At 35.1% G+C, this 27,878-nt stretch overlaps 3 protein-coding genes and 1 long non-coding RNA gene across 19 annotated transcripts in view; 1 reads left to right on the forward strand and 3 right to left on the reverse strand.

Moving 5' to 3' along the window:
• The window catches only part of LOC133667891 (disease resistance protein RPV1-like), an 81,690-nt gene extending 58,275 nt beyond the window's left edge, over positions 1-23,415 (reverse strand). The window contains exons 1-4 of one of the 3 annotated variants that reach the window (XM_062087592.1): positions 10,529-11,366; positions 8,626-9,712; positions 8,216-8,521; positions 7,214-8,130 (exon numbers count right to left, since the gene is read on the reverse strand). In XM_062087592.1, the coding sequence (XP_061943576.1) occupies positions 7,432-8,130; positions 8,216-8,521; positions 8,626-9,712; positions 10,529-11,109 (2,673 nt within the window). In that variant the 5' untranslated portion in view covers positions 11,110-11,366 and the 3' untranslated portion in view covers positions 7,214-7,431. Of the gene's footprint in view, positions 1-7,213; positions 8,131-8,215; positions 8,522-8,625; positions 9,713-10,528; positions 11,367-22,692 lie in introns of those variants that run through there. The other 2 variants (XM_062087590.1, XM_062087589.1) reach the window with 2 other exon arrangements.
• The window catches only part of LOC133667900 (uncharacterized), a 167,869-nt gene that overhangs the window by 66,435 nt on the left and 73,556 nt on the right, over positions 1-27,878 (forward strand). The gene's annotated exons all lie outside the window — the stretch shown is intronic.
• Positions 1,851-3,350, reverse strand: LOC133667911 (uncharacterized). Its single transcript, XR_009833587.1, has 2 exons — positions 2,687-3,350; positions 1,851-2,583 (listed from the first exon to the last, which is right to left on the reverse strand). It is a non-coding gene; the product is annotated as an uncharacterized LOC133667911 (long non-coding RNA).
• Positions 16,258-17,475, reverse strand: LOC133667906 (protein SUPPRESSOR OF npr1-1, CONSTITUTIVE 1). Its single transcript, XM_062087619.1, has 2 exons — positions 17,269-17,475; positions 16,258-17,184 (listed from the first exon to the last, which is right to left on the reverse strand). Exons 1-2 carry the CDS (start codon positions 17,374-17,376, stop codon positions 16,600-16,602), a joined length of 693 nt encoding a protein of 230 aa, XP_061943603.1. The 5' UTR covers positions 17,377-17,475; the 3' UTR covers positions 16,258-16,599.

The following is a 27,878-nucleotide window of genomic DNA, read 5'->3' on the forward strand; positions in this document are numbered from 1 at the left end:
CATCGTTGTTATGATAGGAACTTGATTTGTTGTTAACATAAGCTAGCAACATGAATGCCTGATGATATTTATAAGTATGGTGTTACTTAGACAAGATAATTAATATGATCATGTTAATACTTTATAATGAGCCATTAATGATAAATCATCCGATTAGAACCTCCTTTGTGTGTGGTTTCTAGTTGAGTAATAAAAAGAGTTTATATTATATTTATTTGAAATACCATTAGTGAATCCTCTAACCTTGACATTTGTTTTTATCATTGTTTAATCCTTACATTAATCTTCCATCTCAAAGTTCTCATTAATTTCTTCCTCTTCTTCTTCTTATTATTATTACTACTACTACTACTACTACTACTACTACTATTACTACTACTACTACTATTATTATTATTATTATTATTATTATTTACATTCTTGTTATATGTTATATACGTTAAGTATGCTCTGTGTTTGATCAAGGATCCTGACATTGTTGGTCTTGCCTTGTTCATTCGCATCAGAAATCTGTTTATATTATATAATATATCTCTTTGATCTTTTCATAAAATCAGTATATAGGCTGGAAACCTGTGACCCGATCTTTTAGATCATTCTCAGGTATAACAACGCCACGTACTGAGTATTATTATTATTGTTATTGTTGTTGTTGTTGTTGTTGTTGTTGTTGTTGCATTGTTATTTATAATTTATACAATTAACCTCTCTGTGGTTCGACCCCGGTCTTGCCGGGTTATTTATTACTTCGACACTCCTGCACTTGGGAGAAGACATCAATCTTTTGGTCGTGTTATTTGCCTTATTCATTCCCTCATTTTCCTTGCCTTGCCGTCACTAAATCATGCTTGGGCCTTCACCAAGTTGGACATGACCATGGTAACTAGTGAAATGAACATAAACAAGACATAAAAGCTAGACTAGCTACCGGAATCGGCAGTCTATCCAACAAACTATCGAGTCCGAAGCGTGTCGGTAATTCAGCCTTCAACAAGCAATGGATCGCTTGGCTAAATCTAAGAAGAGGTATAGGTTGCCCAAGTAATCAACCTGGTAAAAAAGCTCTTAATTTTCAGACTTTTTAAATTTCATTAAGAGATTTAAGCATGGTTATTAAATTCGAACTCGCCCGGCGAATTAACTTGACACCTGGTTTACTTGGTGTTTAAACTAGTCTGAGTTAGATGAAAGATCAAAAAATTACAAAAAACTAATAAAACTCAGTTGACCCGGGCGAGAGCCGGCATATATGTGTGTGTATTAACATCACTAACAGCAAAAGAAAAGAAGTAAATAACCATGTATTATATGTGTGTGTATTAACATCACTAACATCAAAAGAAAAGAAGTAAATAACCATGTATTCTGCCCTAATTTCTTTCTTTGAAGTTTGAGCTAATTTTATTACTTTTCATTTTTATTTTCATATTTCTTAGTTTGCTTAGGCAAGTTTTGAGTTTATTTGAAAGAGTTATAAAATATACAATAAAATCTTGAATTTAAAGTTTTTATGTACTTACTGTTTTTCTTGTAAATGGAAATCAATGGTCCAAAACATGACTAAATGTACTTATTCGGCATGTGCAAGAATAAATGCGCACATGATTCATTAGTTAGTTAGATGGTTGTTACAGTTTGTTGAGGAATTAGTTGGATAACAGAAAGTTTGTTAGTTAGTTGCATGGGAAGAACAATATTTAATTACAGGCAGCTATCTTGAAAACCAAGTAATAATTGAAGAACAATTTGCAGTAATTACAGAACTCTCTCTCCCTTTCTAATTTCTCCCTTAATTTTCTTCTGAACTTTTGTCCGCCGGTAGATTTTCATCAAATTAAGTGCAGATACTGTTAAAAGGAAATGAATCTCATTAAGGAGAAAATTGTGGATCGGGATCAATGCACCAGATCAGCCTAGCATGATCTTAGGATCATTTTAATGTATAGTTGACATTCCTAGAATAGTTCGAATCTGTCTCTATATAATGGCTAGCCATTCTGTACAAATACACTCACTGCAATATACAACCCCTTTTTCATTACTCTGTTATTTTCAATTATTATTCTGCTATTTCGTTTATGGTATCAGAGCGCTGGTTCTGGTGTCTCTAGCCTAACATCTTCCGCTACAACCAAATCACAAACACCATTGTATTGACAACATGGCCAACACAGGAATCAACACAACTGAAATCCTAGACAAATCCACAGATTTCACACCACAAAACAGAGAAGAGAGAGGAATTTTCTTACCTGACCCTTTGGCTCTACATCATTCAGACACACCAGGACTCACCCTGGTCAGCACACTTTTGAATGGACGCAACTATGGGGAATGGTGTCGTTCAATGCGTCGCAGCCTCAGCGCCAAAAACAAACTTGGTCTCATCGATGGATCCATAGAAGCTCCACCAACAAATGATGCAAAATTTCCATTATGGCAATGCTGCAATGATCTGGTGGTGTCCTGGATCCTCAATTCTGTTCAACCAGAGATAGCTCGTAGCGTCATCTACTCAGATGCGGCAGCCGTAATTTGGAACGACCTCAAAGACAGATTTTCCCAAGGAGACGAATCCAGAATCTACCAAATACGACAAGAAATTGTTGAATGTCGTCAAGGGTCCCTCTCCATATCTGCCTATTATACGAAACTCAAAGGGCTTTGGGATGAATTAGGGTCTTACCAGGAACCCATCCCTTGCTCTTGCGACATGCTGAAAAAGCTTGCTGACAGAGAAGAGAAGGAGAAGGTGATGCAATTTTTAATGGGGCTTAACGAACCCTATTCCCAAATCCGTGGGTCGATCTTGATGATGAACCCCCTACCCGATACACGAAGAACCCATGGCCTTATTCTCCAACAAGAGAGGCAAATGGAGGTAGCAGCACGCAATTCCATTGTGCCGGCCTCCCATGCGATGCAGGTTGCACGACGGGGAGGATCACAGACGGTGACTTCGTTTGGCAGCAGGAAGTTCTGCACTCACTGTGAGCAAGGAGGACATTTGGTTGATCAATGTTATTATCTAATTGGGTTTCCAATTGGCCACAAATGGCATGGAAAAAACATGAAGCCAAGAAACAAGAAGACAACAATCAATAACATTGAGATGAAGAGGGAATCGACTAATGAAAGCCCAACCTTCACAGCTGAAGAGTATAAGCAAATCATGGCATTACTGAAAAACGGTAACAATCAACCATTTGCAAACGCAACAGGTATCGCTGCACCCAATTGTGATAATTTTAATACACATTCAACTTTATATTGGATAGTGGACAGTGGAGCCACAGATCATGTATCACAATTACCACCAACGCACAACAAAAAGAAATTGATTCATGACTTTGTTGGTTTACCTAATGGAGAACAGACACGCATCAACAGTATAGGGTCTATTCAATTGTCATCAGACTTATCTCTTGATGGAGTCCTCCATGTGCCTAATTTTCGTGTGAACTTAATATCTGTAAGCAAATTAACACGGGCTTTGAGATGTATAGTGATATTTTACCCAAATTTTTGTGTTGTGCAGGACGTGGATACGAGGAGGACGATTGGCCTGGGCAAGCAATTTAATGGCCTTTACTATCTCACCCCAGCCCAAAATCCTTGCCTCATCAATCACATCACTTGCACTTCAAACCTTTGGCATCAACGACTCGGACACCCATCTGCTGCTCCCCTCCACCATTTATCCCAATCTTTCCCTGATATTGTTTTTAATAATCAACATGTCTGCGAGATTTGTCCTCTGGCAAAACAAACTCGTTTATCTTTTCCTACCAGCTCAATAAATACCATTGCACCATTTGATTTAGTTCATTGTGATGTTTGGGGACCACACAAAATCCATACACATTCTGGGGCTCGTTATTTTTTAACAATTGTTGATGACTTTACTCGTTTCACCTGGGTACACCTCATGAGTCTTAAATCCAATACCCAATCATTGATAAAGTCCTTTTTCTCTTGGGTAAAAACACAATTTAATAGGGACATCAAAATTTTACGTGCAGATAATGGGGGTGAATTCACTTCACTACGTTCTTTTCTTGATGAACGTGGTACCATTTTCCAACACACATGTGCTTATACCCCTCAACAAAATGGAGTGGTTGAGCGCAAACACCGTCATCTTCTAAATGTAGCCCGAGCCCTTCGCTTTCAAGCCAATTTACCACTACAATTTTGGGGGGAAAGTGTCCAAACATCTTGTTACCTTATCAACCGTCTACCTACTCCCCTGCTTTCTCATAAATCCCCATATGAACTTTTATACCACACTCCACCCAACTACTCTACTCTTCGGGTTTTTGGTTGCCTATGTTATGCCACAAATCTCACCCCTGATCATAAACTTGATTGTCGTGCTCGCCGTTGCATTTTCATTGGATATCCCCATGGCCAAAAAGGATATCGTGTTTATGATCTTGAAAGCAAGAAATTTTTTACCTCACGAGATGTCACTTTCCATGAACATACATTTCCCTTCACTAAGCTACCACCAGAGAATCTAGACGACAACCCAGTTTTGCCTATCCCCAGTAGCCTAGCCACATTACCTGAGATCATCACCCATCCTCAGCCCACACTATCTAATCAGCCTTCCATCCAACCAAATCTTGCACCACCTTCCCCCTCCCACAATACATCTCCTCTCCTTGTTTCCCCTCCGATGGTTGCCACTCCTCACCCAACCCCACTCAAAGTTTACTCTCGTCGCCCTCACACCACAACCACTGTCCCATTAGAACCTCCTATGACGACACCACAATCATCTGTCCCGTCAACATCCATTGATCCATCTGTGTCCTCCTTAACCAACGTCACCGAACCCCCCATGGTCGACCCAATACAAACTCTCCCCGAACCTCGCCATTCCACCCGCCTTCATCGGCCTCCAGCTTACCTCCAAGATTTCCAAACCTATCATGCTACTGTCCTTGGCCATGATGTCTCCTCTGCATCCATGTCTGGCACACGTTATCCACTCCAACGGTATGTCTCCTACTCTAGCCTCTCTAGTCCATATCGTTCCTTTGTGAGTAATATATCTCGCCTGGTTGAGCCAGCCACTTATGAGCAGGCTCGTCATGATCCCCAGTGGGTTGCCGCCATGACTGCTGAAATTACAGCTCTTGAGGAAAATCACACTTGGTCCACAGTTCCTTTACCCCCTGGCCAACGACCCATCGGTTGCAAGTGGGTTTTTAAGATCAAATACAGAGCTGATGGCAGTATCGAGCGTTACAAAGCCAGGCTTGTTGCAAAGGGGTTTACACAACGCGAAGGTATCGATTACAAAGACACCTTCGCCCCAGTTGCCAAAATAACCACCGTCCGCTGCCTCCTCGCAGTAGCTGCTGTTAGGCACTGGCCATTACATCAGATGGATGTCCAAAATGCTTTCTTACATGGAGAGCTCAGTGAAGAAGTATATATGCTCCCACCTCCTGGTTATCGTCGACAGGGAGAGAATACAGTTTGTCGACTCCATAAGTCACTTTATGGCCTTAAGCAAGCATCTCGTAGTTGGTTTCGCAGATTCTCATGTGCAATCCAAGAAATTGGATTCCAACAATCTCGTGCTGACTATTCACTTTTTACACAGGTCCGTGGGGATTCCATTACAATCATATTACTTTACGTCGATGATATGGTTGTTACTGGGAATGATGAAAAGGCTATTAATGATCTTAAGGCGTTTCTCAACAGTTGCTTCAAAATTAAAGATCTTGGACCATTAAAATACTTTCTTGGGATTGAGGTAGCACGATCCAAGACAGGGATTACAGTATGTCAACGAAAATACACGTTAGACATATTAGAGGAAGCTGGGTTACTTGGAGCAAAGCCAGCTAAGGTACCCATGGAGCCTGACTTAGTATTAACAGATACAGGGAGTGCGGCACTTAAAGATCCTACTAGATACCGACATCTAGTTGGAAAATTGATCTACCTCACAATTAGCAGACCAGAAATCACGTACTCCGTGAACACACTAAGTCAATTCATGCAGGAACCAAAACTACATCATCTCAAGACTGCTCATCGACTCCTCCATTACTTGAAAGCAGCCCCAGGACAAGGGTTATTATTTCCTTCAGATAGCCCGCTCCACTTAATAGGGTATTGTGATGCAGACTGGGCAAGGTGTCCAATTACACGACGATCTGTAACAGGATATTGCACCTTCCTTGGAAAATCACTTGTGTCTTGGAAAAGTAGAAAGCAGACAACAGTATCAAGATCATCAGCGGAGGCGGAATATCGCTCCATGGCTGCAGCTGCTTGTGAGCTTACCTGGTTGAGGTACTTATTGAAAGATTTGGGAGTATCACACCCTGGACCAGCAAAGTTGTTTTGTGATAATCAGGCAGCTTTACACATTGCCGCAAATCCAGTTTATCACGAACGAACAAAGCATATTGAACTAGATTGTCATACAATTCGAGAAAGAATTCAAAGAGGAGAAGTCAAGACAGCGTATGTTCAAACTGGAAAGCAAATTGCAGATTTATTCACAAAACCATTGAGATCGCCAGCGTTTCATACACATCTCAGCAAGTTGGGTGTCATAGACATTCATACTCCAACTTGAGGAGGAGTGTTAAAAGGAAATGAATCTCATTAAGGAGAAAATTGTGGATCGGGATCAATGCACCAGATCAGCCTAGCATGATCTTAGGATCATTTTAATGTATAGTTGACATTCCTAGAATAGTTCGAATCTGTCTCTATATAATGGCTAGCCATTCTGTACAAATACACTCACTGCAATATACAACCCCTTTTTCATTACTCTGTTATTTTCAATTATTATTCTGCTATTTCGTTTAGATACATCCCACAACTTTTCAACTCGAAATTAGGCCTTTGGATCGGCCTTTGGATCGGCCTTTGGATCTCATGACCTACCATCCTTGCCATGTTGTCCACTTCATGGTGGTAGAATTTAAATGTAACTTCATTGCCAGAATATTCACGGAAAAAATATACCAATATGTTCTCGACATCGTAATGTAGAACCATGTGATCCGAGTCACATGTCTTCATGTAATATGTTAGAGCACATTTTTCCATGGAAGTTATATGCTCACCGTTTTTACTCTTAACATGGAAATCAAAACGAAATTCAACAGGAAAAAGATCATCGACTTCGTAAGGCATGTCATGGGAGGGAAGAGGGAGTAGAAAGACAAGGCAGAAAGCAATTCCCTTGAGCTGATGACAATTGGACGGCAACTGCATGGTGAGTGAAGATCCAATTCCTTTTTCACCGAACCATTCTGGAATTTCACTCCCCGGTAGAACCATTTTAATTCCGCGGTGTGGGATCTGATCTCCGGACTGTAACACAAAAGTCACATTTCGAAAATGTGATGAAGCAAGCAAGAAAGAGAGAAGAAAGAAAGACAAGGGGGTTTAGAGAGATACCTGAATTTTCAAATGCATTGCTGCTACCAGCGGTTTCTGATCCAATTTGAAGCAATTTGTAAAATCCAATGCACCCCATAAACTTATGATTTTGATGATTGATATCGCGGTTTCTAGTGATGCACAGTCATGTGTTGTTAGATAACAAAGCGAAGGGGGAAGCTCAGGTAACTCTTTAATAGGCGTTCCATCTAATTGTAGACGCTTCAAAGATTTCATATGCTTAAATGATGAGGGCACCTCTTTAATAGCAGTTCCCCTTATTTCTAATTCTTCTATATCCTCTAAATTCTCCGGAAACTTGATCATCTTTGAGCAACCACTTAGACAAAGACGTCTCAACTTGCCAGTAACTGATTGTGGAACTTCTTTGATTGAAGTTTCCTCCAACTGTAACCATTTCATATTTTGTGAAATCGTTGGACACTTGGTCACATCTAGGCACCGACTTATAACAAGTTTTCTGAGAACCTTTGATTCAAGCATCGGAAAACTTCTAAGATTATAGCAAGAAAAGAGATCAATTTCTTCCAGCTTGTCAAGATATTGAAGAGATGACGGAGCCTCGGTTAAACTTGAACACTTCGCAAGTCTTAAGCACTGTAAATTTTTTGCCATTGATAGATCTGGCAATTCCGTCAAATATGGAGAGTCAGATAGGTCAATTGTTCTTAAATTTCCAACATCCTGTCAAAAGAAAACGGCATAATTAGAAAGTTAGCACCTACAACTTCATATTTCTGATCATAAATCTGGAGCATTTAAATCGTACCTGCACTCCTGTCCAAAGTTTTACAAGCTTGCTTTTGCATAGGTGAAGCTCGACAAGGCGTTCAGCACGAAAAGATGGCGGCAAGGATTTCAAAGGGAATTCATACCATTTCAAATATCTCAGCTTATTAGGAAGATATTCGAGGCCGGTAGGAGGAAGGTGTATTTTATCTTCTTTGGAGGGACCATGGTGATTGAAATCGAGAAATCGAAGACCATCCATCATTGCGAAGGCATCAGATTTCAAGTGTATGTGTCTCGATAACTTATACGTGTCCAAATATATGCCTTTAATATTTTGAGTTCCCTGTTAAACAAGAATAAAGAATAAACAAACAATAATACAATCTACTCAAACACATCAACTTTTGAGCAAATACATTAACGACAGTTAATGGCTGTAGCTTTAACCTTATTTTCCTCCAATACTTGAACGACATCAGGAGGATGACATAACCTGCTCCGTTCGCCAGGAAAATCAGATTCTGCACGAACAATGTTAAATGCCATTTCTCGTAGTAAATCATGCATTTCTAGCCTTTTATCATACTTGTTAGTAGTTATGAGACACTTATCAATGAGCGTGCTTACATCGAAAATCACAGACCGACCATAAAGGCAATCTAATATTCTTGTTGCTTCGTCTTTCTTCATTCTATTGAAGAAATGTGCTATGTCAAGAAATATGGATTTTTGTTCCGAATCCAACCCATCGTAACTAATTCTCAACGCCCTTTCGATTTGAGGGTCCTGAGCTAGTTTCTTCAATGCACTGCGCCATTCTTCGATGCTTCTACCATAGAGAGAGGAACCCAAAACTTTAAGAGCCAACAGATTGCCTTGTACATGCCATGCAATCCTTTTTATCAAGTCTCTTTGATCAATTGTGGGGGTGCAATTCTTCAAGGCTTTTGAGCTAAAGAGTTGAATAGCGTCATCATAGTTCAACCCCTCAACCTTGTATGTTTCGTCTACTACGTTACTAAGCACTTGCTTGTCCCTACTTGTTATGAGAACTTTACTGCCCGGGCCAAATGAACTGTTTCGTCCATCAAGCAAATCTCTCCATTCTTCCAAAGCCATTGAATTATCCACATCATCCAGAACAATAAAAACCTTTATTCGACGAAGTCTATCCCTCACAAAAGAATCTCGAAAACTCAAGGAGCCCATAGTGTTCAGAGTTTCTTGGCCAAGCAGCCGTTTAAGAAATCTTCTTCGCAAATCAGATTGTTGCCTGCAGTTTGCAAAAAAGATTCTTTCAAATCGAAAACGAACCTTGCTGCACACAACTTCAGCAATCGTTGTCTTACCGATACCACCCATTCCCCATATCCCTACAATGAGAACATCTGGAGATTCCATATTTAACAAAGACTCAACTTTGCTAACACGAACATCAATTCCAAATAGACCCGTCGTAGTGTGACTTGAAGACATTGCATGCAATTTTTCCAAAACATCTCCAACGATATTCTTAATAAATTCAGACTCCAGCCTGGCAAATAAGAAGAACACATAGAAACATACTCACTCCTTAGTAGCAGGCACGTATGAGTAATTGAGCATCATTATTGGCAATGGATACAGTTAAAATCAAGCGTTGAAAACTGGAAACTACATGTAATCGGTGTTTATCTTATCCTTTTCACCTCAAATAAAATTCAAATAGATAGAATATTATTTAAGCATAGAAGAAAGCATTGACTGTCCTCATAAAATTTAACGTAGGGATTTCTACGTATCTATTTTTTTAAAATATACTGAAATAATATATTTTTAAAAAATATATTACTTTTAATATAAATACATTAAAATAATATAAAAACACTAAAAACAAACAACCACTTTAATTATATCAATAGAAACCTTAATATCTATACAATCATTTCAGTGTAAATATTTTTTATTTATTTTTTAAAAAAATTATTTTTAATATTAATATATCAAAATAATATAAAAACACTAAAAATATTTTTTAAAAAAAATATTTTAAAACACGAAAACAAACAACCACTTAATATCTATACAAACATTTCGCTACAAATAATATTTTTTATTTTTAAAATATTTTTTAATACAAATATATCCAAATAATCTAAAAACACAAAAAAAAATTAAAAAAAAAACATTTTAATACACAAAACAACCAACCACATAATATCTATGTAAGTGTTTCGCTATAATGTTTTCAAAATCAAATAAAATAAATATGGATTCACAGAGCTCATCATTCTCAATAATTTTAAATTAAATTTCAAATCCTCAACAAATGAACGAATATTTTCTCATGGGATATATTTCAAGAGCTTACTCAGAATTCCCTAAGCTCCATCCAGATAGATTGGCTGCATCCGTCAAAGCGTCTCTGAAGCTCTGCTCTTTGTCCATCGTCAAAGCTTTCTTCTTTATCAATCTATCCAATGCATCTCCAAAGCTTCCTGTTTGATTTCTTACATGGGATGGATCCACCTGGTAGAATACTGGAATAACTATCTGTCCATTATTTCTTCTACGCTCAATAACCTTTGCAAGCTCCTCCAAGCACCATTTGGAAGATGCATAGTTTTCAGAAAAAACAATCACAGAAAGCTTGGCCTCTTCAATTGTTCTCAGAAGTGATGCCGAAATCTCATCTCCTCTCACAAGCTGATAATCTATGAAAGTTAGGATTTGTTTCCGGTCCAAAGCAGTATGGAGGTGGCTGGTAAAACCAACACGAGTGTCTTCTCCCCTGAAACTAAGGAAGACATCATGATATTTAATTACTTGTGGCTGGGCGGTGGTTAAGGTGGAAGTAGTAGATGGCGATGGAGAAACATGGCGGCTTCGTATGATGAATCTCCAGATATAAACAAACAAAAAGTAATTGAGAAACAAGAAAAATACCGTCATTGTTTTGTGGAGAAACAGTCGAAGAAACAAGAGTACTTAGACTCTGGTGGCAAGGGAGGGGAGAGAACGGAAGTAACTCAAGGAAAAAAGATGAGGCTGATTTTGAATCAGTAGCTTAGGCTTTACGTGTTTAAGACCCTGCCTTAGGCATATGTATAATTTATAGGCATCAAATCCAAGTATTTTCTTGGAACATTACAAGATTGCACATTGTTGATTTCCTGGAAATTCGCCAGTTACAAAGTGATGTGATAGAAAAAGGCATTTATACGTTGTATTGACAGTGTTTTCATAAATTTAAAATTGCAAAGATTTTATTTTTATTTTTTGAGAAATTGTTACGGGTATTCAAGATGTCTTTCTTTTATTCTTTATAATAAATTATTTATATATGCCCCTTCAAAATAAAAATACAAAAGTCAAAACTAAAATAACTTAAATGGCGGAGGTAAATTCTGCAGGTATAATGAAAAAGAAAATGTGTGACAGACAAACAGATGCGAAGAGGTAAGGTCGGCGTACGATCATATTATAAAATATAATTAACGAAGGTAGACGGTAAAGAAAATATAAAACAAATAACTTTGTTTATACATTAACCGTCTGGATCCTTGAGAAGACATGGTAAAAGAATGGTTTGGCATGCCAACGTCACCGCGTCCGACCCCTTCTTTTTGCCCTTTTAGCTTAGCCAAGGATGCTAGGAGAGTATTAATTTTTAAATTATTTTTTCTTTAATAATATATTAAAATAATATGTGTTTTAATTTTTAAAAATTATTTTTAATTACCTGAATGAAAGATACGATGCTGTACCGCCATAAACACACCTTGCTCAGTTAAAAATCCCGAGTGAAAGTCCCCGGAGGGTAGGCGGGTGGGGTGCTAGCTAGCTAGCCAAAATGCCACGACATAATTTTATCCTATAAAGACTTGGTAAATCTTGAAGCACGTTTTTTGGCATGTATCAAGAGAAATTACTGTATGCTTCCGCTTTTTCTTTTTCTTTTTCTTTTATATATATATATATATATATATATATATATATATATATATATATATATCAAATCAAAAGGCTAAAGATATTACAAGTTTTTCGGCAATTTAGTTGCAACTTGCAAGTGTCAGCTATTAAAATATAAATAAAAAAAAATATTAAACTAAAATCCCTTTATGGAATAAAGATTATGGAAAGCATTTTGGAAAATCATCTCTAATTGTGTGTGTTACCATTCATGCTATAAAAGAGTCCAAAGAGAATCAAAATTCCCTAGTTATAAAATTTTTTATTTTTTAAAATTTATTTTTGATACCAGAAAATCAAAATAATATAATTAAAAGACAAAAAAAATTAATTTAAAATAAACAAATAATAAATTCAAGTATTTTCTCAAGGCATTACAGAAGGTGCACATCTACTTGGTAGAGAGTGTTTGGTTGTGTGGTTGCTTTTGCGTTTGAAGCAACCACAGCAACTCACCCGTTTGGCAATACTTCCACAGCAGATTTCTACTGGTGGGGCCTACTGTTAATTGTGGCACGTCCACAAGTTTGAAGAAGCAATTTGTTGCTTCTTGAGCTAGAAAACTCATGAACAGTGGAGCTAGCTCCACTGTTCATGGGTTTCCTTTAATGAACAGTGGAGCATGCTCTACTGTTCATAGGTTTTTTCCATGGACAGTGAAGCATGCTCCACTGTTTCGGTCAGACCGGTCCGGTTCAACACTAAAAATACATTGAACCGGGTCCGATCTAACAAAATAAAAAAAATATTTTTAATTGTGTTGTATTCGAAAAAATAGTGTTAAACATTATTCAATGACACTATATAAATTAGACGGAGCTCGCTTGATGACGTAATATTTGCAGAATTTGATCGCAATCCCAATTTTATTTCTGATTATATTTTACATATGTTGTTGCGCTCTTAAAAAAATTAATGGAACTCATGATATAATAATAATAGTTAAATCTATAATATTTAAATTAAAAAACATCAATATTAATATATATTTTTAAAATTATTTTATAACCTTAATTTCAAAAGCAGTTTTAACCAAACACCTATTTTTTCAAACCAAGCTCAACTAAAAGTATTTTTTATAAAACAATTTTTTCAAACCACAACCACAACAGCTACTGCAATACCAAATACACTCGTAATTTCCTGTGTATAAAAAGGCTTCAGGTCTTGTTCTTTGTTTATTTGTGATTTGGTAGGGAGGGAAGGGCATCGAGTGTTCCTTAAGTCATCTGCCGATGATAGATTGTGTGTAATGAGCTGGAAGGAATCATGTAAAAAGAAGAAGTAATTATAAGCCATATTGATGGGGACGACGACTTGATCTTAAGTCTTCCTTAAAAATTGAAATTACGTGTTTCCTTTTTCCAAATATTTTCTCATGTACAGAGGTGTTGACTTCCCGGGAATTTCCCAGGTACAAGAAGGCTTCAGCCTTCAGGTCTTGTTCTTTGTTTATTTGTGATTTGGTAGGAATGGGCATCAAGTCTTCTACACGCAACAATCAAGTGTTTGTTATTCGTTTTTTTTTTATCTGCATCGGTTAAAAACCAGACTAGCAATTAGCCCAGCAAACCCGTTTGACCTACAAGGTCAACTCCTGGATGTGATTTAATAATTATATAGGATACATTCCTATTAAGACTAAGCTACTTTGATAGGCTTGAAACAATTGAACTCTTAGAGCAATTGTTTTGTCTCTTTTTTACATGCTCCAAAATGCTATTTTATCATTTAAGATCATTGCTTTGTCCATGACAAGGGTTTAGAACTTTAGACAACTTGCTATGTCTTCTAATTAAAATTTTTAAAACTAGGATTGATGGGTGTTTCAGTCTTTTAATTTTTTTAATAATACATTGAAATAACTACATTGTTCTTTAAAAAAAAATTTGATATTCAGGGGTTTTTTAATATTTTTTTCAAGATTTTTTAGTTATAATCAATGTGAATTAGAAGCAATTTAATCTTTTAAAAAATAAAAAATAATTTAAAAATAAAAAAATAATTAATGTATGCGTCTGGAAGGCGTCCATACTCTACGAGCAATGCATGAAACATCTCTCAACCGACAAACACTGCCTTTTGTGACAGACCTGAAAGTGTCACAACATCATCTACTTGATAATGACAGAACAATCAGCAATAAATATTTTCTCTAGTACAAGGACATGCAGGAACAACAATCAGCAGATGTTCCAGATTCTCTCACACATTTGAAATGTATGCAGTCCTTTTAACAGTTAATCTGCATTGCATGGAACATGGAAAGTGAGCTCAGAATAGGAAAAAGATGCGCAGCCTATCATACTAGACTGGGCAATATTAAGCTGTACAACAGGAAATGATCATCTCAAAGCATTGTCTTTAACAGGTGGGTGGACATAAGCATAAAGAACAAATATAATGAACACAATAATGAATTAAGAGAATTTTAAACTTAAACTCATTCAACAACCTGGAAAGGAAATTTAGCTCTCAACCCATTCAGTGCTGGATCAAGCATACAGGTACAAAACAGAAGAAGCATAAAAGCAGCAGAGATGGTAACTTTTACAGGGTAATTGACTTCTCTGGATTCGAGGTCTCACCAGCTGGTCCCTTTTTCTGCCCCATAACAACCATCGGTGGTGGCGATATTAAACCAGCTCTCATAAGAATGCCACGCATGGTTTCTGTAGGGTGAGTTGTTAGGTTGGTTGCCATTGCATGTGCAGCAAATGGTTGGCACCAACCATTGACTATTGGCAGCCACCTTTGTTGAGAAGAAGAGGAGTTGGCAGCCATCTTTGTTGAAGAAGAGTAGGAGTTGGCAGCCATCAATGTTGACAACAAAGCAAGAAGGTTGCCATGAAATGCCTATAAATAGAGGCATTATGTGAGAGCAAAATGAGAGAGTTGTGAGAGTTGTAAGAAATGTAGAGAAGAAGAGAGAAAGTGAGGAGCTGCAATGGCAGCAACCTTGCTGCCATTGCAGCAGCTGCAAATGCAGCAAGAGAGTTGATGAGTTGAGTAGAGTGGATGTAATCCTCCTCCTCTACATGTATTTATTGTATCCTTTCTCTATCTCTAATAAAATGAACCTCTCCCGTGGATGTAGGCGGTTTTGCCGAACCACGTAAAATATTGTGTCAGTGTGCTTAAGCCTCCGATGAGCAACTATCAGAACATCACCGGTCGGAATTCCCAACATGAGCACCGACAGATAACCAATACCTGCAGAAGCAAGTAGAAGAATAACCAAAATCAACTAAACAAGATGAAAGACATTGCGCCAACCCATTTAATCAAACAGGCAAATAGAAGCAGCCATACAAGAGCTTCATGCAAACTAAAGATTGATCCATCAGTTTTCTCTTCCTTTAATTCAAAATTGGCAAAAAGTGAACAGATAACTCTCTCATTGTGAAGTTATCTCCTGCCTAAAATAGATGCTTAGCAATTAAGAATCAAAAGCTAAACATGTTTATCTTGCTAAACCTCCAGCATTACCCACGACACCTTAAACACCAATCTCCAGGTTAAACTTAGATACTAGGATAAATTTTTATTACCCCAAATACCAGAAACACAAACACAAACACAACAGAAACAAGGAGTGAAAGCATATAACTTAAAGAAGTAATACAGAATAAAATTGAACGTAATCAGAAAAAGAAAAAAACTTACTTTACAAGGTCAACATTAAGACCCAATCTTCTAGCATCGCCTTGGCTACCAAAAAGATAAGCAAAAAAGCAAAAATAATTAAGCAACTTCCAATATTCAAGCCACTGCAAAAGCTAAGCTCACTAATCAACATATATATCTTCCCCTAACAGCAAAGCTAAAAATTAAGCATGATCAGTGCTTCAGTGACGAAAGGGAACGAACTTTGTTTCGTTTCCGGGTTTATGGATTGGATTCAGTCAGCATTACAACATAATCAAAAGGAAGGAGTGAAGCTTTGGTTACCGGAATATAGACTAAATACAGTTATTTCACTTGATGATACATAGGCAATAGTATTAGTCCTATCAATAATGTTGGCCTAAACCCAAAACATTCTAACTAAAAATTATTTTTCCCTATTCTTGATGACCTTTGTGCTTTAAAAACATATTTTTGAGACTTTAACTGATGACAGAATAAACTATAAACAATCAGTGCTACCAGTGGTCATATTAAACTACATATACATAAGAAAATAAAATTACAAATGCATTACCCCACAAAGTTAATCATTCATAATTCGTATAGTAAACTGAATCCTTCTCAGAACTACTTGCTTCAAATCCTCATCAATAAGTGTGTTACAAATTGCAGGGTAAGGTCAAAGTTAGTTAGTCATAGAGAAGGATTACAACAGCAGAAAGTTAGTAGTACCAGAAGAAGCAGCTAGTACAGGTATCTTGAAAACTACTTGAAGAACAATTTGCAGTAATTGCAGAACTCTCTCTCTCTCTCTCTCTCTCCCCCTTTCAATTTCTTCTATTTCTCCCTCAATTTTCTTCTAAACTTTTGTTTGTTAAGGAAGATCCTTAACAAAGTGCCGGCCTGTAGATTTTCATCAAGGTGCAGATATACACCACAGCTTTTCAACTCGCAAGGCTTTCGAATCTCATGACCTACTTTCGTACTCCCGTTGTCCACTTCATGGTAGAATTTAAATGTAACTTCATTGCCAGAATATTTACGGAAATGATTTACTAATTCGAGCTCATAGTGTAGAAACATGTGATCTGAGTCACATGTCTTCAAGAAATTGAACATACTATAGCTTTTCTTGGAAACGAAGACTTCTTCATCATCACCATCATGCTCACCCTTTTTACTCTTAACATGGCAATCAAAATATACGCGAACTTCAGGATGATCATCGAATTCATAAAGCATCTCATGGGAGGGAAGAGGGAGTAGAAAGACAAGGCAGAAAGCAATTCCCTTGAGCTGATGACAATTTGAGGGCAACTGTATGGTGAGTGAAGATCCAATTCCTTTGTCACTGAACCATTCTGGAATTTCACTCCCCGGTAGAACCATTTGAATTCTGTCATATGGGATCTTATCTCCGGACTGTAACACAAAAGTCACATTTCGAAAATGTGATGAAGCAAGAAAGAAAGAGAGAAGAAAGAAGGATGGGGTTAAGAGAGATACCTGAATTTTCAAATGCATTGCTGCTATCAGTGGTTTCTGATCCAATTTGAAGCAATTTGCAAAATTCAATCCATCCCATAATCTGCCGATATTGATGGTTGATATCATGGTTTCTAGTGATGCACAGTCATGTGTTGTTAGAGACCTCAGCGAAGGTGGAAGCTCAGGTAACGCTTTAATATGTGTTCCATGCAAAGCCAGATATCTCAAACATACCATATCTTTGATTGATAAGGGTATAGCTCTTCAATAGGCGTTCCATCTAACCCTAGACTTCTCAAAGATATCATATGCTTAAATGATGAGGGTATCTCTTGAATGCCTGTTTTACTCAAGTTAAGATCCACCAAAGATTTCATAGGCACTAAAATTTCTGGAAAGCTCTCAAGTTTTGAGCAATCACTCATATCCAATACGCGGAGTCTTGTGAGAAACTGGATTGATGAGGGCACCTCTTTAATAGCATTTCCACTTAGATATAATGTTTTTACATCCCCTGAAATCTCTGGAAACTTGGTGATCTTTGAGCAACCATGCAGACCAAGATTTTCCAACTTGCTAGTAATTGATTGTGGAACTTCTTTGATTGAAGTTTCCTCTAAATATAAGCTTTTCATATTTTGTGAAATCGTTGGACACTTGGTCATATCTAGGCACCGACTTATAGAAAGTACTTTGAGAACCTTTGAATCAAGCATTGAAAAACTTCTAAGATTATAGCAAAAATTGAGATCAAGTTCTTCCAGCTTGTCAAGATATTGAAGAGAAAACGGAACCTCGGTTAAACTTGGACAGTCTACAAGGCGTAAGGACACCAAATTTCTGGCCTTTGATAGATCTGGCAATTCCGTCAAATATGGAGAGTAAGATAGTACAAATTTTCGTAAATTTCCAACATCCTGTCAACAGGAAAAGGCATAATTCGAAAGTTAGCACCTCCAACTACATATTTCTGATCATAAATCTGCAGCAATTAAATCATACCTGTACTCCGGTCCCAAGTTTTTCAACCTTGCTCCTGCTTAAGTTAAGCTCGACAAGATGTTCAGCACAAAAAACATGCGGCAAGGATTTTGAAGGGAATCCATCCCAGTGCAAATATCTCAGCTTATTAGAAAGATATTCGAGGCCAGTAGGAGGAAGGTGCATTTTATCTTTGTTATCTTGGGACAAATGACCGAAAAAGAATTTGATAAATCTAAGACCATCCATCATTGCGAAGGCATCAGATTTCAAGTGTATCTGTCTCGATAACCTGGACATGTCCAAAGATATGCCTTCAATTTCTTCAGTTCCCTGTTAAACAAGAATAAAGAATAAACAAACAATAATACAATGTACTCAAAAAATCAACTTTTCAGCAAATATGAAACCTCTCAGTTAGTATGTCAGAGCAGAAAAAAGAAGATATCTAAAGACTTCAACTTTAACCTTATTTTCCTCCAATACATGAACGACGTCAGTAAGATGACACAACCTGCTACGTTTGCCAGGAAACTTAGATTCTGCACGAACAATGCTAAATGCCATTTCTTGAACAAGTTCTCTGAGAACCTTTGAATCAAGCATTGGAAAACTTATAAGATTATAGCTAAATTCGAGATAAATTTCTTCCAGCTTGTCAAGATATTGAAGAGATGACAGAACCTCGGTTAAGCTTTGACAGCTCCCAAGCCTTAAGCACACTAAATTTTTGGCCATTGATAGATCTGACAATTCCGTCAAATATGGAGAGTCAGATAGGTTGATTGTTCTTAAATTTCCAACATCCTGTCAACAGAAAAAGGCATAATTAGAAAGTTAGCACCTCCAACTTCATATTTCTGATCATAATCTGTAGCTATTAAATCATACCTTTACTCCTGTCCAAAGTTTTACAAGCTTGCTTTTGCGTAGGTGAAGCTCGACAAGGTGTTCAGCACGAAAATATGGCGGCAAGGATTTCGAAGGGAATTTATGCCATCGCAGATATCTCAGCTCATTAGGAAGATATTCGAGGCCAGTAGGTGGTTTAGAGAGATACCTGAATTTTCAAATGCATTGCTGCTACCAGCGGTTTCTGATCCAATTTGAAGCAATTTGTAAAATCCCATTTGAAGTGATTTGTAAAATCCCATAAGCTGCCAATATTGATGATTGATGTCACGGTTTCTAGTGATGCACAGTCATGTGTACATAGACGGCTCAGCGAAGGGGGAAGCTCAGGTAACGCTTTAATAGGCGTTCCATCTAAAAATAGAGAACCCAAAGATATCATATGCTTAAATGATGACGAGGGTATCTCTTTAATGCCTGTTTTACTCAAGTGAAGACTCTGCAAAGATTTCATAGGCACTGTGATTTCTGGGAAGCTCTCAAGTTCTGAGCAACCACTCATATCCAACACTTCGAGTCTTGTGAGAAACTGGATTGATAAGGGCACCTCTTTAATAGCAGTTCCCCTTAGTTTTAATTCTTCTATATCCTTTAAATTCTCAGGAAACTTGGTCATCTTTGAGCAACCATCTAGAAAAAGACGTTTCAACTTGCCAGTAACTGATTGTGGAACTTCTTTGATTGAAGTTTCCTTCAAATTTAAGGTTTTCATATTTTGTGAAATCGTTGGACACGTGGTCATATCTAGGCACCGACCTATAACAAGTTCTCTGAGAACCTTTGAATCAAGCATTGGAAAACTTATAAGATTATAGCAACGAATGAGATAAATTTCTTCCAGCTTGTCAAGATATTGAAGAGATGACGGAACCTCGGTTAAGCTTGGACAGCTCCCCAGCCTTAAGCACACTAAATTTTTGGCCCTTGATAGATCTGGCAATTCCGTCAAATATGGAGAGTCAGATAGGTGGATTGTTCTTAAATTTCCAACATCCTATCAACAGAAAAAGGCATAATTAGAAAGTTAGCACCTCCAACTTCATATTTCTAATCATAATCTGTAGCTATTAAATCATACCTTTAATCCTGTCCAAAGTTTTACAAGCTTGCTTCCGCGTAGGTGAAGCTCAACAAGGTGTTCAGCACGAAAAGATGGCGGCAATGATTTCGAAGGGAATCCATACCATCGCAAATATCTCAGCTCATTAGGAAGATATTCGAGGCCAGTAGGAGGAAGGTGCATTTTATCTTCTTTGGAGGGACCATAGTGATTGAAATCCAGAAATCGAAGACCATCCATCATTGCGAAGGCATCAGATTCCAAGTGTATATGTCTCGATAACATGGACACGTCCAAAGAGATGCCTTTGATTTTTTGAGTTCCCTGTTAAACAAGAATAAAGAATAAACAAACAATAATACAATCCACTCAAACACATCAACTTTTGAGCAAATACATGAACGACAGTTAATGGCTGTAGCTCTAACCTTATTTTCCTCCAATACTTGAACGACATCAGGAGGATGACATAACCTGCTACGTTCGCCAGGAAAATCAGATTCTGCACGAACAATGTTAAATGCCATTTCTTGTAGTAAATCATGCATTAGTAGCCTTTTATGAGAAGATAAACGAGTTGCAGTACTTATGGGACACTTATCAATGAGACACTTATCAATGAGACACTTATCAATGAGCGTGCTTATATCGAACTTCACAGACCGACCATAAAAGCAATCTAATATTCTTGTTGCTTCGTCTGGCTCCCGTCCTTTGAAGAAATGTGCTATGTCAAGAAATATGGATTTTTGTTCTGAATCCAACCCATCGTAACTAATTCTCAACGCCCATTCGATTTGAGGGTGCTGAGCTAGTTTATTCAATGCACTATGCCATTCTTCAATGCTTTTACCATAGAGAGAGGAACCCAAAACTTTAAGGGCCAACGGATTGCCTTGTACATGCCTTTCAATCTTTTCTATCAAGTGTCTATAATCAATTGTGGGGATGCAATTCTTCAAGGCTTTCGAGCTAAAGAGTTGAATAGCGTCTTTATAGTTCAACCCCTCAACCTTGTATGTTTGGTCAACTACATTCTTAAGCACTTGCTTGTCCCTACTTGTTATGAGAACTTTACTGTCCGGACCAAATGAACTGTTTCGTCCATCAAGCAAATCTCTCAATTCTTCAAAACGCATTAAATCATCCACATCATCCAGAACAATAAAAGCCGTTATGCGACGAAGTCTCTCCCTCACAAAAGAATCTCGAAAACTCAAGGAGCCCATAGTGTCCAGAGTTTCTTGGCCAAGCAACCATTTAAGAAATTTTCTTCGCAAATCAGATTGTTGCCTAAAGTTTGCAAAAAAGATTCTTTCAAATCGAGAACGAACGTTGTTGCACACAGCTTGAGCAATCGTTGTCTTACCGATACCACCCATTCCCCATAACCCTAAAATGAGAACATCTGGAGATTCCATATCTAGCAAAGACTCAACTTTGCTAACACGAACATCAATTCCAAATAGACCCGCCATGGTGTGACTTGAAGACATGGCATGCAATTTTTTCAAAACATCACCAACGATTTTCTCAATAAATTCAGACTCCGGGCTGACAAACAAGAAGAACACATATAAATATATTCACTCCTTAGTTAACCAATCCTTGAAACTGGAAACTACTTGTAATCGGTGTTTATCTAAGAAAATCAATGAAATGCAAATAAATAGAATCATCTCAATCAATATTATTTTTTAATATAGTGTTATCCTTTTCACCTCAAATAAATACTCAAATAAATAGAATATTATTTAAGGACAGAAGAAAACATTTACTGTCCTAATAAAATTTAACATAAGGATTCCTAACTATCTACTTTTTATCTCCTAAAACTGTAGGATATTCAAGAAAATAGTAATGATTATTTTTTAAAATAAATTAAAATAATATTTTTTAAATAATATTTTTGATATAAATACATTAAAATAATTTAAAAACACTAAAAACAATAGTTTAAAATAAAAAAACATTTAAAAAAAATTTTAAAAAACATATTATTAAAAAACATTGTGAAACACAAAAACTAACCGCCACTTAATATCAATACAAACCTTAATATTTATACAAACATTTCACTACAAATAATTTTTTAAAAAAATTATTTTTAATATAAACATATCAAAATAATATAAAAACACTAAAAAAATTAATTTAATTTTTTTATAAAACATTGTAAAACAGAAAAACAAACAACCACTTAATATCTATACAAACATTTCGCTGTATATGATACTTTTTTATTTTTTAATATAAACACATTAAAATAATCTAAAAACACAAAAAAAAAAATTTAAAAAAAACAAATATTTTAATACACAGAACAACCAACCACGTAATATCTACAGAAGTGTTTCGCTACAACGTTTTCAAAATCAAATAAAATAAATATGGATTCACAGAGCTCATCATTCTCAATAATTTTAAATTAAATTTCAAATCCTCAACAAATGAACGAACATTTTCTCATGGGATTTTCAAGAGCTTACCCAGAATTCCCTAAGCTCCATCCAGATAGATTGGCTGCATCCGTCAAAGCGTCTCTGAAGCTCTGCACTTCTTCCAACGTCAGAGCTTTATTCCTTATAAGTCTAGCAAATGCATCCCCAAAGCTTCCTGTTTGATTTCTTACATGGGTTGGATCCACCTTGTAGAATACCGCAATAACTATCTGTCCATTTTTTTTTCTACACTCAAAAATCTTTACAAGCTCCTCCAAGCACCATTTGGAAGATGCATAGTTTTCAGAAAAAACAATCACAGAAAGCTTGGCCTCTTCAATTGTTCTCAGAAGTGATGCCGAAATCTCATCTCCTCTCACAAGCTGATAATCTATGAAAGTTAGGATTTGTTTCCGGTCCAAAGCAGCATAGAGGTGGCTGGTAAAACCAGCAAGAGTGTCTTGTTCGCTGAAACTAAGGAAGACATCATGTTTAATTCCTTGTGGATGGCCGGTGGTTAAGGTGGAAGGAGTAGATGGCGATGGAGATATATAAGCAAACATTTCTAAGAAACAAGAGTAAGACTCTGGTGGCAAGGTAGGTCTGGAGGGAGAGACCGGAAGTAACTCAAGGAAAAAAGATGAGGCTGATTTTGAATCAGTAGCTTAGGCTTTACGTGTTTAAGACCCTGCCTTAGGCGTATGTATAATTTATAGGCATCAAATCCAATAATTTTCTTAGAACATTACAAGATTGCACATTGTTGATTTCCTGGAAATTCCCCAGTTACAAAGTGATGTGATAGAAAAAGGCATTTATACGTTGTTTTGTTTTTATGGTATTCACAGTGTTTTTATAAATTTTGATTTTTGTTATTTTTTAAAAATTAATTTTTTTAGTTTTTTTATTATTGTAATTTACTGGTATAAAAATAATTTTTAAAAATCAAAAGCATATAGATTCTTGTTTATCACGTTTTAGTCTTTTAATGTTTTAAACTTGTTACTCTACTCCAATAATAGGAATTTTTTTTAAAACAAATTGATACAGTTAGAGAAATATATAATATGGTTTGATTTTATTTTTTTTAAAAAAAAACATAGTTTTAAAAAAACTGCTATTTTAAACTACGATTTTAATATAAAAGGGATTGAAAATCACAATCGTGGTTCTGTTTACTGCTTTAGGCAACATAATTGGCATGCAGCCATGTAATTATAATTACTTCTTCTTCTTTTTACATGCTTCCTTCCACCTCATTACACACAATCTATTCAACAGATGCCTTTTCCTTTTTCCTTTTTCCTTATATATATATTCAACGTCCACAAGCTCCAAGTCTCTTCACACTTTAATCCTATAGCTAGCTAGCTAGCTACGTACCCTTTTAATATTTCCCATAATATATGCTTTAATTTTATATTTTCCCAAACCAATTACAAATGGAATTAAAGGAATAGCCTCGATTGCGAGTTATTAAACCATTAAGTACCCTTGTGTATGGGTAAATGGTTTATATATTTCAAATTAAATTAGTATCAGCAATTAATGGTCTCAATTATGTAATTAATTACCACTAACATAATCACACAGATATGTTATTATATGTTTTGAAGGCAGAGTTTAACGTGACAAGTGGAGCAAAGATCACGGAGATAAAATCGGCTGCCTTCCTTTAAGTTCTTACTGCCTTAAATCATGGTGTCTTCCTTCAATTACTCCATGTAATTTATTGCCTTGACATTACGTGTTTTCTGGAAATTACGTTTTTCTTGTCTTAACGGTGGCTTTCGATAATGTTCATAGATAAATATTCTTAAAAGTAAAATTTTTAAGGATTCTTGGGTGTTTTTATTTTTTAATATTTTGATAGCTAAAATGACTATATTATTTTTTAAAATAAAAAAGTTTAAAAATTTCAAATTCAAGTATTTTCTCGGGATATTATAAAAAAATATTATTTTAATGTATTTTTAATTAAAAATAATTACAATATTTTTACTATCACATTATATTATAATGATGATGATGATTTGATTGAGAAGAACTTGTTAGAGAACCTGTTTAATATTATGGTAACAATTGTTTTTTAAAGTGTTTTTTTAGAAATACATTACATTAAAATAATATATTTTTATTTTTAAAATTTTATTTTTGATATTAACACATCACAATAATATAAAACTAAAAAAATAATAATTTAAAATAAAAAAATAAAAAAACTCAAATCCAAATATTTTCTTATTACATTACAGAGGTTCACATTATTGACTTCCTAGAAATTTTCATTAACCACAAAAGGCTTGTTATTATTATTATTATTTTGTAATTTGGCAGGGAAGGGCGTCAAGTCTTCCATTCAAGTGCTTGCGCGTAAAAGGAAAAAATATTATGTAATATTATTTTTTTTATCATTTTAATCAAGTAATTTTTTGAATTTACTAACTTCATAACATTTTTAATGTGGTCTTTTTGTCACGATATCAATATTTTTCTATTTATATTGTAATCATACAATATTATGTAATCTCATTAAAATAATAAATATTTTAATTGTATCAATAATTTATTTATTGGTTTAAATTAATTATAAAATCGTTTTCAGTCTTTATATAGATTACTTACCATGAACGAAACCAGTTTTTCTTAAAATAATTTATTTTAGTTTTTTTATAGGCATATATTAATTTTAATTTAAAATATTTTCATCTATAAAAAATAATCTTATTTTTTAGGGTACTTTTAATAATAAAAAAAACCATATTTGAAAATGAAAAATTCAATAAATTTCTTGATTGGAATAGTAAAAAAAAGAAGGTATATCTAAATAAATAAATAAATAAAGATTAAAGTGTATGCATTAACATTTGATCTCCTGCCTAAAATAGATGTTAAGCAATTAAGAATCAAAAGCTAAACATGTTTATCTTGCTAAACCTCCAGCATTCACGACACCTTAAACATGAAGTGATCATCTCATAGCATTGTCTTTAACATTAACAGGTGGTTGGACACGAGCATAAAGAACAAATATAATGAACACAATAATGAATTAAGAGAAAAAAAACTTACTTCACAAGGTCAACATTAAGACCCAATCTTCTAGCATCGCCCTTGGCTACCAAAAAGAAAAGCAAAAAAGCAAAAATAATTAAGCAACTTCCAATATTCAAGCCACTGCAAAAGCTAAGCTCACTAATCAACATATATCTTCCCCTAACAGCAAAGCTAAAAATTAAGCATGATAAAAATTGAATTTTTTGAGGTTATTGGGCCATGATCTTCGTATTTTATTTTTATTTTTATAGGATTATCTTGATTTCATAACTTATGATCACGAGTTAGTCAAATTAACCTGGATTGACTTGATTTTTTTAAAATGTTTTTTTAATTGATTATTTTTGTAATTGATTATTTTTTTAAAATTTTGCCTTTCATTATTTAGTTTACTTGAGAGTTAACCTCCTTTGTTTTATTCAATTTTTTCTATACATAGTTATTTTAGTCTCATGACAGAAACATGAATTTAACATGCTGGCTCGAGTTAGGTTGTTTTTAACACTATTTTTTATTCAGTATGTCATTCATTTGATTTGTTGGTAATTGAACTTTAATTTTTTTTTATTTATCTTTAAATGAGGTTAACTTGTACTCATTTAGTTTTTACTTTGTCATCAAATAAGATCATAGAAACCTTTAAAAAATATTTAAATGATATATTTTCATAATATTATTAAGTGGACAAAGTGATTTGGAGGAAAGGGCATTTAGTTGGTGTTTCTCTTTTTTCTATTGACAGTGTTTTTATAAATTTTATAATTTTTTTATTTGAATATTTTTAAATTTTTTTTAATGTGGTAATATAAAAAATATTAAAAAAAACAAAAAAACAGTATCTTTATATATTTTTTTTAAAAAAACAATTATTACTGTAATTAGAAGAAACATATATTCTTGTGTATCATCATATCACAATTGTGATAGATAACTTTTTTTAATATTTCAAATGGATTAGCTGTTCCCTTAGCGCATTAGCAGCTTTAGGATCTTTTGTTAATTTCTCTTTAATTTTTTATTATTATATAAACACTTCTGTCCCACATTGTTGACTTCCTGGGAATTTCCCATGTAGAAAAGGATTCATGTCTCGTTAATTATCAAAACAAGACAAAAGAATGACGGGCAATAATTCTCAGTGTGAAGAAGAAGAAGAAGTCGTCTTGAAGGAGGGAGGAAGGGACCGGGGATGGGCCATCCTCTTCTTCATGCAATAATTGCTATATTGAAGGGGACGATGACTTAAACTAAGTATCTTTTGGAAGTATAATTGTAATTTTTTTTGAAGTGTTTTTATTTTAAAATGAATTAAAATAATTTTTTTTATTTTTAATTTTTTTTTAAGATTAGCACATCAAAAATAATTCAAAACATATAAAAAATATTAATTTTTTATTAAAAAATTTAAATTTTAAAAAAATATGGTTTCCACCGCATTTCCAGACAGTGTCGGCAGATATTGATGACTTTTCTATTTTCTTTTTTTATCGGCAGATACCTTTTCCTTTTTAGATGCCTTTTCCCTTTTCCTTTACATATATAAAAGAAAAAGGAAACACGTAATTTCAAGGAAGACTTATTTTTGAGATTAGATTTAAATTAAAATAGATGATAATTAACCCACAAAACTACTAAAACTAAGAACTATGAACATATTTTTGAGACTTTTAACTGATGACAGAATGAACTATGAACAATCAGTGCTATCAATGGTCATATTAAACTACATATACATAAAAAAATAAAATTACAAATGCATTATCCCACAAAGTTTAAGTCTCGAGTAACAAAGTTATCTACACATACCATGCATTGATGATATGAGAACCTGAAAATAAACCCAATAAGCCTTCAAAGTCCAGGTCTTCAAAATTAGAAAAAAAATAAAAAAATATTCATGTTAACTGAGCATATGAAAATAATAAGAGAAGGGTGAAAAGAAGAAGAGGGAACCTGCTAAGGGGTCGTAGAAACCAACAACTTGAAGGTGTTTGCCATCTCTTGGAGTATGGCTATCAGCAGCAACAATTCTGTAAAATGCCCTGTTTTTGCATCCTAGTCTTGCTAAACGAATCTTCACCGCCATTTCCTGGGCTATTCTTCTTCACTGTCATTTTATCTATTAAAATAAATATCTTAGTATTGGGTTGTGACTGATTTTATGAGCTTTTTTATTA

The sequence above is a fragment of the Populus nigra genome, chromosome 11 (assembly GCF_951802175.1).
Source record: "Populus nigra chromosome 11, ddPopNigr1.1, whole genome shotgun sequence".
NCBI lineage: Eukaryota > Viridiplantae > Streptophyta > Magnoliopsida > Malpighiales > Salicaceae > Populus > Populus nigra.

What these genes read in the sequence shown, in the direction of transcription:
- LOC133667906 (XM_062087619.1), bottom strand. Translation starts at nt 17,376, where the DNA reads ATGATATCAACCATCAATATCGGCAGATTATGGGATGGATTGAATTTT. An exon ending in CAATGCATTTGAAAATTCAG is followed by an intron (nt 17,185 to 17,268) that starts GTATCTCTCTTA and finishes TTTGTGTTACAG; the next exon opens with TCCGGAGATAAGATCCCATA.